Source organism: Syngnathus leptorhynchus, chromosome 4, assembly GCF_054491065.1.
Source record: "Syngnathus leptorhynchus isolate UIUO chromosome 4, UIUO_Slep, whole genome shotgun sequence".
In the NCBI taxonomy this organism is placed as follows: domain Eukaryota; kingdom Metazoa; phylum Chordata; class Actinopteri; order Syngnathiformes; family Syngnathidae; genus Syngnathus; species Syngnathus leptorhynchus.
The window spans coordinates 7,309,739-7,320,083 of NC_141198.1; the positions used below are offsets into that span (position 1 = coordinate 7,309,739).

General features: G+C 38.3%; 1 protein-coding gene across 2 annotated transcripts; it reads left to right on the forward strand.

The window, feature by feature from the left end:
* The first annotated feature begins 673 nt into the window (after positions 1-673).
* atad1a (ATPase family AAA domain containing 1a) lies at positions 674-9,806 on the forward strand. 2 transcript variants are annotated; one of them, XM_085910867.1, is made up of 10 exons: positions 674-764; positions 1,602-1,824; positions 1,908-2,006; positions 2,455-2,575; positions 4,924-5,124; positions 5,529-5,635; positions 5,799-5,888; positions 6,266-6,316; positions 6,412-6,584; positions 7,625-9,806. In XM_085910867.1, the coding sequence occupies exons 2-10, from the start codon at positions 1,654-1,656 to the stop codon at positions 7,752-7,754; spliced, it is 1,143 nt and encodes a 380-aa protein (XP_085766993.1). In that variant the 5' UTR covers positions 674-764; positions 1,602-1,653; the 3' UTR covers positions 7,755-9,806. The 2 variants fall into 2 exon arrangements, with proteins under 2 accessions (XP_085766993.1, XP_085766994.1); XM_085910868.1 differs by having other exon boundaries at positions 684-764; positions 1,627-1,824.
* Positions 9,807-10,345: the final 539 nt, after the last annotated feature.

Here is a 10,345-nt window from a genome sequence, read left to right on the forward strand (position 1 = left end):
TCAGTAATCCATTAGAAATACTGATGTTTTACAATTTTAATATTGTTTTCTTCTCAGCAGCCTACATTTATTTTCCTAATGAAAATCCTGAACCAAACAGCCATCTGTTAAAGCATTTCCTCAATCGTTGCACAATCTGGAACAATTAACAATCACTTTGACCCGTGTGTGCTAAATTGAATTTGAGGGAATTTGTTAGGGCCCTATCTTTAAAGCTGCTCAAAAGACAGGCGGGATTCTCCATCATGCAGCGATGGAAATGAGTAAAATCCAAACAGAGATGAATGTTTAACAACAGTTTGTACCAATTAATTGAAAAGGGAAGACAAAATGATCTGATTGTTCGTTTCTCTCTCTCTCTCTCTCTCTCTCTCTCTCTCTCTCTCTCTCTCTCTCTCTCTCTCTCTCTCTCTCTCTCTCTCTCTCTCTCTCTCTCTCTCTCTCTCTCTCTCTCTCTCTCTCTCTCTCTCTCTCTCTCTCTCTCTCTCTCTCTCTCTCTCTCTCTCTCTCTCTCTCTGTCTCTCTTTCTCTCAACATTTACACGCCGACCTGTGCATGGACGCTGTCCTTGGTGCTGACCAGAGGAGCATTAACATCTGTGTTTTTCTGCCACCTAGTGGCCGCTTTTGTTCCAATAAAGAATGGAAGGAGACAGAGTAAAAAAAAAAAAAGGCCCGGAACGAGTTCAAGTTCACGTTTCTGCCCGACTTCCATTCGCGATGCACTCTTGGTGCCTGTGTGTTTACATCATCTAATCTTGTTTGGTAAGCTTGACATCGTTTAACTTTTTGTACCGCTTTGCATGAAAACGATTGAGCTATATTTTATCTGCTCTCGCAACGATGGCGCATATCACGGACAAGCACTCTCTGTTAGCTGCGGATGTTGATGCAAGGTTACGGTGTATCCAGTGGTGCACATGACTTTAAAATTCCTATATGTACCTTACACCGATCTACAATGATCAAATATAGAACACCACTTTTATGTATAAATCTGAAATTAACGTGTAAATTTTATTTATAATTTGTTATTAAATTCTATATACTATAATTATACGGATCTCTATTCTGTGTATGCATTGTATAAGCGTGCAAAAACAATTTGATACATGAATACATACTACTTTAGATGCAATTCATTCATTATGCTTTACAGTATGCAAGATGTGTTTCACTGCAGCAAGGGTCACTAACATACAGACTACATAAGTAACCTGCCGCCCTGTTCTAAAAAATAAAATAAAATAGCTCACCAGTGATAGGACATTGTGATTTCCTTGGAATTTTTAAGAAGTCATCGTTTGTAAATGTAAGGCAGCTATGGAACAAAAATGTTGCATTCTGATCTTAATTGTTTCTCTCCCTTGCTAAATCATTGTGATAAATCATTAGAATGATCAGTGTCTTCACAAAAATGAACTTTATTTACTTACTGATGGATCTATTTATTTATTTATTTCAAGGTAAGTTGAGCACCTGTTATTTAAATAGTGTGCCTGGTAGCCCATTGCATTGATCAGCACTCAAAAATGGGCACTGACTTAAAAAAAAATATTAGTGACCCCTGCATGAAGAAACTTTACATATCTGTTTCTGTAGTTGTGCTTCTATTTACTTCACCAAGTCCATGGACTGACATTGGCCAGCCAAGATGCTGAAAGATCTTCCTCGAGAGGCTTTGTTCCGGCCGTTGACCAGGAATGAGGTGGTGGGCATGCTGTTGCGGCTGACGATCTTTGGAGCAGCCACCTACTATAGCATCAAATGGGTTGTGGACGCAATGGACCCGACTGCTAAACAGAAAAGCCAAGCCAAGAAAAGGGTAGTTGCCTTTTATCTCATTGTTAAAACTCAAACAAAGTGTGCAGCATCTGGGCCAATATTGATTAGCCCTTGTGTTCCCAGGCCGAGCAGCTTATGAAGACGATTGGGGTTGAGGGGGTCAAACTGACTGAGTATGAGATGAACATCGCATCACAACTAGTGGATCCACAAACTATGAAGGTAATGCTTATAATCCATATATGTCCTTCTCATCAAGTACAATGACTCTTGAGACCTCAATGAAACCATAACCTCTCTGGAAGAAGTAGCAAAAAGACACATTAAAAGAAATTGCAATGGCAGTTGCAATACTGAGGAAAACAACTGCAATTTGATTGTCTTCGCAAATCGCTCAGCCCTCGTTCTGAGCAAACGCAATTAAATGGCCGGACAGTTTTACTGTATATCCTAATAGCCCTTGCATAGACAAATGCTCAACTTTTATATAGGGTAGTTCTTTTGTTCAGAGAAGAAAAATAAAATCTGCACCTGAAGAAGACACAGTCAAAACTGTCAGCAGGTAACATCTAAAAATTGTTTATTTGTCTGAACATAAGAACTAGTATACGGAGACATTATGAATCTTATCCAAATGCTAAGTTTTGAACTGGACTTTGTCCTTCTGCAGGTGTCCTGGAGAGATATAGCAGGTCTAGATGAGATCATCAATGAGCTACAAGACACAGTCATTCTGCCCTTTCAGAAAAGACACCTTTTGGCAGGATCCAGATTGTTTCAGCCACCAAAAGGTGAATCTCTTATAACACAAGATCAAATCTGTTAATTGAATTCAACACACTTATTTCCCCATTGATTGAAATGAAGGGACCCCACTTGCTGTTGTCAGCAGTTATGTCGATTGTTAAATTGCGGACTGTATTTGGACTATATTTAATTGGCCACAGTTTTACCGTTTTATAGATTCATAGCAGATGTTTTCTAATATGTTTTATGAGCTACAGCTCTTCAGTGCATTTACGCTGCTCTTATAATGGCAGATACTATATCCGACACACATCATATGCATACAATTGAAAGATGTCCAATTTCATTGAAATGTTTTCTGATTTTATGCAGTTTTGTTTCTTTTTACACTGAATGCATTATGCCAAGTCATCTGAATTATATCACTCAAATAGCATCAACTGCAAATGTTAGATCTGCTCATTTGAATGTCAAGTAAAAACAAAGAACTGTGACACTGTGGTTGCACAAGTTTACACGCCCCATTATAATTGAGGATGTGGTTAGTGTTAGAATTAACCAATCAGATTGAAGAGCATGTTAAATGGCAGTCATCACGCAATTACCACGATTTAAAGACTTCTTTGATGAGGAGTGTTGTGTTTGTGCCAAGCATACCTTTTTCCAACTGTGTTTTCATTGGTCCATACAACATTTTCCCACATGTATTTGCAAAATTTCAAATGTGTTTTTTTTTTCTTTATGAGATAAGGCTTCTGTCTTGCCGCCCTCAATCTAAAGCCCAGACATATGAAGAAGGCAGGAGATGATCGACAAATGTACTAAAGAGCCAGTATTTGCCAGATATTCCTGCAGCTTCTTTTGTCTGGCTGTTGGCCTCATGGCTGTTTCATTTTTTTCATCAATTTTGAAGGTGCATCCAGTTTTTGGTAATGTCACTGTAATATTTCTTCCATTCAATAACTGGCTCCACAATAACTGTCTTCAAAGTTGGCTAACCTCAGCGGATGTAGTGCAAACCCCATTACACTGATATTTAATGCCTTGGAAGTTCTTTTGTACCCTTCTCAGAGCTGAACCCTTTGAACAATGAGATCTTTCTGATGCACCCTGCAGAACATGGCTTGTGCTGTGACCACAAAAATGTAATCAAAGGCATATTTTTTCTTCGTTTCAATTTTTTGGGGGTACCACAAAATCCTGGCATTCGCACAAGGGTATGTCGACTTTTTATACCCACTCGTATCACTGTGTATGAATGGTTTACATTTACTTAACGCACCTATGGCAGGTTTACAATGTTACCAAAGCCATTCATTCATACAGTGATAATGGTCTGGGTTGCAATAAAAAAAGAGCTTATCTCATTCACAACAGCATTATGTGAGGGAACCTGGGCCCAAAAGCAATTTAAAAAAACACATATTTTGGAATGTGATTAAAGTAGGGCCTGACCGATTAAATAGACGTCAAATAAAATCAGGTGATAGTAGCCATTTTTAAAACAATCATAATTGGTCAGAGATTAAATGGTGATAGTTTATGATTAGGAAAGAGAAAATGCTCTTCACTGATGGAGTCAATCAGAATAATGCCCTTATGCAATTTGTTCAATCCATCTCCATTAATGAATATATTTCCTGAGACATTAACATCAGTGCCAGCATGAACACGGCCAACACAGACTGTAGACATGTCTGTCTGTCTCTCTCGCTGGTCAAATATTCTGCCTACAATTCTAATCTTTGTTCTTGTAAAACTTAAGTGACGCAACGAATGAAATGGATCATAAGGTTTTTACATTAATTGGCTGATTAATTAGTTATCAAAATTGTTTACTGCCAATTCAGAAACGGCATCAGCCTCAAAAATTCACATCAGTTGCGCCATGTAGTCAAGAAATACATATCTTTCGTGGAGTTTTTTTTTTTTTTTTTTTTTTTATGCCTGTTTGTCTCAAAGTTTTGTGTAAGAATGAGACAAACCTCTGAAATTAGCGCTTTGGGAGACTTGTTCCCTTTTTAGCCTCCAAGCTTTGTTTATCTATTCGGTGAAAGAATGCTCATGGGAGCCAAGCTACATCTTATGGGTATACAATCAATTCGGGAAAGAATATTCCCAGTGCTGCAAGTTGTTGGAAATAATGTTGCTTTCTTGAAAATCCCAGAAAGCTGTAATGTTTTGTTGTCTTTCTTTCTTGGAACAGTGCTGTGGCTTTTCTTAGTTGTATAGTATGTATTCATTGATTCTTTCATTCATCCATCCATCCATTATCTATACCGCTTGTTCCCCTCTTTCATTTATCTTTGGAATGTTTTTTTAAAGAGTGGCTCAACAAAAGAATAGTTACTATTTGAATTGACTCAGACTTTTTTTTTTTTTGCCTTTTCAGGTGTTTTATTGTTTGGTCCTCCAGGCTGTGGAAAAACCATGATTGCTAAGGCAACAGCCAAAGCGTCTGGCTGCAAATTTATCAACCTGCAGCCGTCGACGCTGACCGATATGTGGTATGGCGAATCACAAAAGCTGACAGCTGCCGTCTTTTCATTGGCGGTCAAACTACAACCATGTATCATTTTTATCGATGAAATTGGTGAGTGGATCAAACAAGAGGGCTTGCAGCACATATTCATTTGAGAAATGTGTCCTTTTTTTTTTTTCCCCTTCATTATTATAAATACTGTACATATAGTGAAGGATGTTGTCACTCGTTGTGTGCCGGATCTGATGAGGCCCCTAATATCGACTTTGGTAATGCTTACTGTGAACTTGAACACATGGGAATAGATAGCAAGATGTTGCATTTCTAGTCACCCTTCTTTCCCCAAGGACCTCATTATAGTCCCTTAACTAAATAAAAGCCTAAACTGCTGTTTTGAGTCACCACCCACACAGCATACTCCAGATTTAAAAAATAGGTCTGTCTGATGCTACCATTATTTTAGTCATCCCAGTTTGATCTTCAGGTGTATGAGTTCTTGATTTTATGTTTGCCAGACTCATTTCTCAGGAACCGCTCCAGCCTTGATCACGAGGCCACTGCCATGATGAAGGCCCAGTTCATGAGTCTGTGGGATGGCCTGGAAACCTCCTCAGCTACTCAAGTAAAGACACCAGCACTTACTCACACTGTAATGTGGATGAAGCTGCTTGGGTCTGTTTGGAGTTGCAATAGCATCAGATGTTTGTTGTCAATTCCCAACTATGTAGCTGTTAGTTTGCATGCTATATTAGCCTGGGCTCACACTATCATTGTTTCTATTACAGGTGATGGTCATGGGGGCGACAAACCGACCACAAGATGTAGATCCTGCTATCCTACGCAGAATGCCCACCACATTTCACGTTGGCTTTCCTGTATGAACTTCCTTGCAAAAGAATGTTCAATATGAGCAATATTGTATATTCTGAGGAATATTGTACTGCATAGTTACTGTCAAATATTTTTTGAAACACTTTACACTGTCCACTTTTTGAGACCAGTCATTATTTAATGATGGAATGACTACAGAAATAATTGTTGATATCACAAGCTAATCACAAGCTAATCACATAATCATCCACAAACAAATTTCAACAATAACTTTGTTAAATGACAGAACCAGACAGAACCTTAAAGGGCAATGTACTTATCATATTAAAATGTTCATTTGGATTTTGGTGATACCATGACCCCCCACACAAACCTTGTGCTTTATTTTAATTTTACCAAAAATGTTTCCCATTTTGTGCAGGACACAGGACAAAGACATGACATCCTGCGGTTGATATTAGCAGAAGAAAATGTAAGACGATTCGTGCATGCAAAAACCACAGTGGACCTCGAAAGACTGCCTTACAACGATTCTGTCATGTAACCATTCTGCTTTCTGTTGGGCAGCTGAGCAACGCTATTAATCTGAAGGAGATAGCCGAGAAGACAGAAGGCTACTCGGGCAGCGATCTGCGGGAACTGTGCCGCGATGCCGCCATGTACAGAGTTCGAGACTACGTCCGCAAGGAACAGATGAGGCAGATCGCTCAGCAGTTGGGAGAGATCCAGGAAGAGGAAATGTATGAGCCACACTATCATTTCAGCTGAGGAAAATTTGCTGTAACAGTCGCAGTCTCAAATTCAAGCTTGGCGTTAAATGAAATCATCAATCGAGAATTATTAAGTAATAAGGTTTATTATTGTAGTTCAATGCTCACACCTTGAAAAGGAAGTCAGCTCTTTGCAGCAGGGAGACGTACAAATCAGGAAACAAGCCCTTGAGGACCATGATACCTGGTCCATGTATCAGGTATCATGGTGATGTCGTTTTCAGTTGACAGCAAGTGGCAAAATGGCAATGACCTGAGATTGAGGAAAAACAGCTGGATTATGCTGCTAAATTCATATAACAGGAATGTAATATTAATCAGAATACTATGTTTGGACTAGTGAGCAAAATATCCTCTGGAAATTTGTTTACTTGCGTTTTTCTTTCAGGAGTGGATATTTGCACACAAATGCAAATTTTTTTTAATCCTCTGTGTAAGCTTATTGCCATATTTTACAACCCTTAATTCACACCTAAAATCCTTTAATTTTCTCAAAAATGCACAGTAGCTACGCCTTGTAATCCATCGCACGTTAAGTGTGGATGGATGTCGGCGTTTCAGTTTGTTCCTTTGTTTCCTTCCCATTACATCTGCGCTCGCATTCTCATATAGATCAATTGCGAACCGGCGTCCAATTTTTTTGTCTAGGTAATGCCGCTCAAAGAAACCCCCATGTAGGTGCACGGCGAACAAAAGCAAGAGAGAAATGTGGTGCTACCTGATATTTCATGTCCTGTCTGAACCTTGAGTTTACTTAATCTACTTAAGTTGTTATTACAGTTTGAGTTTTTGAAGTACAATACTGTCGGGTGTTATTTTTCTGTTTTCAAAAAAATTTATATTGGTGTTTCCATGCATTTCAATGTGGAAAGAAGATTTGAGTGTTTTGAGTGCCTCTTTTTGAGTTGAACTACGGAAATTATTAAATGAATGAAATACATCTTTCTACGCCACGTACTGTTCGTATCTCTGACTGTGTTGTTAGTAACACTTCATGTTGTGTGCTGCAGATCCATGAATGAGGATAAATTGCGTCCAATCACCCAACTCGACCTACTATTTGGCTTGGACAAGATGAGGGAGTCCAAACGGGGCACGGTGACCATGTTACCTACTGTTCCCGAGGTTCCACTGGACTGAACATCTTTCAAGCTTTTCTTTTATTGTTCTCGGTGATGTCCATCAGGTACACGCGCCTTTTCGTCTTTACCTGTTTCTTCTGTACATCGAACCGGAGGCAGCACTGGGTTTGTGGCTTTTCCTTATTGAGTTTTGAGCTATGTACAAAACCGAACAGTTGTACCTGCTGTTGCTATTTGAAATACGGCATGTTTTCTCAAACCTAAGACACACAAGCAGTAAATGAAATTATGTAGAACAATAATAGCAGAAACAGATATTGTGTTTTAGTTATATGTACTTGCTACGTCATGCATGTTTTTCACAAAAAAAAAAAGCCTCTATGTAGGCTGTTAGCACACAAAAATAAATTCTTCACACCCACATTCAATCCTAAAAGCTCAATGCAGAGAACTTGATGAACATTAATGCATATGAATGAGCCTGCTGGTTTCTAAATTGTGAGTCATGGCAACAACTAAAAGACGCCGCATTATCGCCGATCTGCCAGCGCAGTGATTTTATGTAAATGATCTCCGGGTGAACCACATTGGGAACATATCCTTGGTGATAGAAGCACGAAATTGAACAACATACTTCCTGCTGCTCTATACCAGCTGCTGCTCTATACCAGCAATACAAAGATAATATATAATCAAGTTATAAAAGCCGGATTGTGTGTGGTGGGGCAGACGTGTTTGAATGGCACTTCTCGGTCTGAAAGTATTTTGGAATTGCACACTTCTTTTGAATGTGGCAATGTGTTTCCTAGTGGTCCAAAAATCCCATTATACTTATAACGAAGACATCTAACATTGATCATCGCTTACTTTCCCATATATCGTTGTTTGTTTGTTTGTTTGTTTGTTTGTTTGTTTGTTTGTTTGTTTGTTTGTTTAAAAAAAGCTTTTGTTTTTTTATTATCTTTTATTTATATATATATATATATATATATATATATATATATATATATATATATATATGTATATATATATATGTATATATGTATGTATATATATATATATATAAATAAAATATTGTGTTTGCGCACGTGTTATATACATGATATACATATACACACACCTATACATATACACAGTCAATGACAAATTTTTTCCCCATGTGATTGATCAATATTGATACAATATTGGGTGGCTGCTCACCACTCTGCTGTGTCTTTGGATTTGGAAGGGAAATGCTTGGAATTTAAATGCAGGGTTGAAGGGGTTGACAATTCATGTTCATTTCATGTTTGCTTTTATTTTCATATTTGGTCTAAAGTAGTGGTTCTTAACGTTGTTGGAGGTACCGAACCCCACCAGTTCCACACTCTTTAGTGAAAAATAAAATTTTGTTTTTCAAACTTAAGACAAAGATGTTTTTTACTAGTGCACAAAATGAGCCGTGCATGAACATTACCTTGTTCAAAGAATAAAACCAACATAATGCAAGAACTCACAACAAATTACATACCTGCAAATCAGTGTGACTCACGCTGTTGCCTTTGCGAGACCAGTTCAGATATGCGTTTTCACAAATTTATAAATCAGGTGTGTTCAGTTCTCTGCAGTGGAGGCTCTGCCGAACCCCTGAGACCGACTCACCGAACCTCTTGGGTTCGAACGAACCCAGGTTAAGAACCACTGGTCTAAAGATTTATGAACGTGGCTCCATGAGTTTGTGTGTCTCAAAGTAAACACCCGGGGGCACTGTAGTTGCACTGATTTTCACCAAAGCAGGTTGACATTGAAAGGCTGTTTTTGTTTTTTTATCTTTCTTGTTGCATCAAGGTTATAATGTGTCCAGAATATACCTCAGATTTTTGTTTTGGGACTTATTTATTGATGATGAGGTATTTCTGTGGTTAGAATACAATAGATGATAGTTAATATGTCAACCGTGTCCATGAAAACCTGTAATTGTGTCTCACCACATCATGTTTTTATGTTGATCACAAGATGTTTAATTAAAATGTTCCCCTGTTTAGATGTTACCTTGGTCAGGCTTTATGAATGTCAAAGCTGCATTCTTATTGAGTACACAAAGTGTAAAAAATAAAAGGTTTCATTGTTGTTGTTCGTCAAAGAAACAATAATGGTTTTGCTTGACTATAGCACAATATTTTTTTTGCTTCAGTGAGTTTTCGCTGTGTTTTCAAAACTAGGAAACAAGTTGAAGTCTGAATCACCGCATTGTTCCATTAGTACTGTTCAACAAAAAAAAAACACTCACGTTGCTTGTCAGACTGTTTGACGGAATAAATACCTCAGAATTACAGTCTGAGGCACTAATAGCTGTCTGGCTAAATGGTCAGAGGTCGGGAATTACTAATTACCTGCGAATTAAAAAAAAAATCCCTTCCAGGAAGCGAAATCCTTTCACATGGCAGCAGCAATTTGCGGTGGCTGATAATGGCTCCTCATCTGCTCGCCCGATCTCTTGTGAGTGTCATGATCAAAATTTGAGCAGTATTTGTTTGATCAAAATCAGTTTTGGCACAGACAACGAGCAATGCGCTTGATTGCCCTTAAACCTCTTTCAAATAATCACCCTCCTGCTAAAATGAATTCACACAGCTATTACTTTGTTTGGTGAATCAAATTAAATTTGCA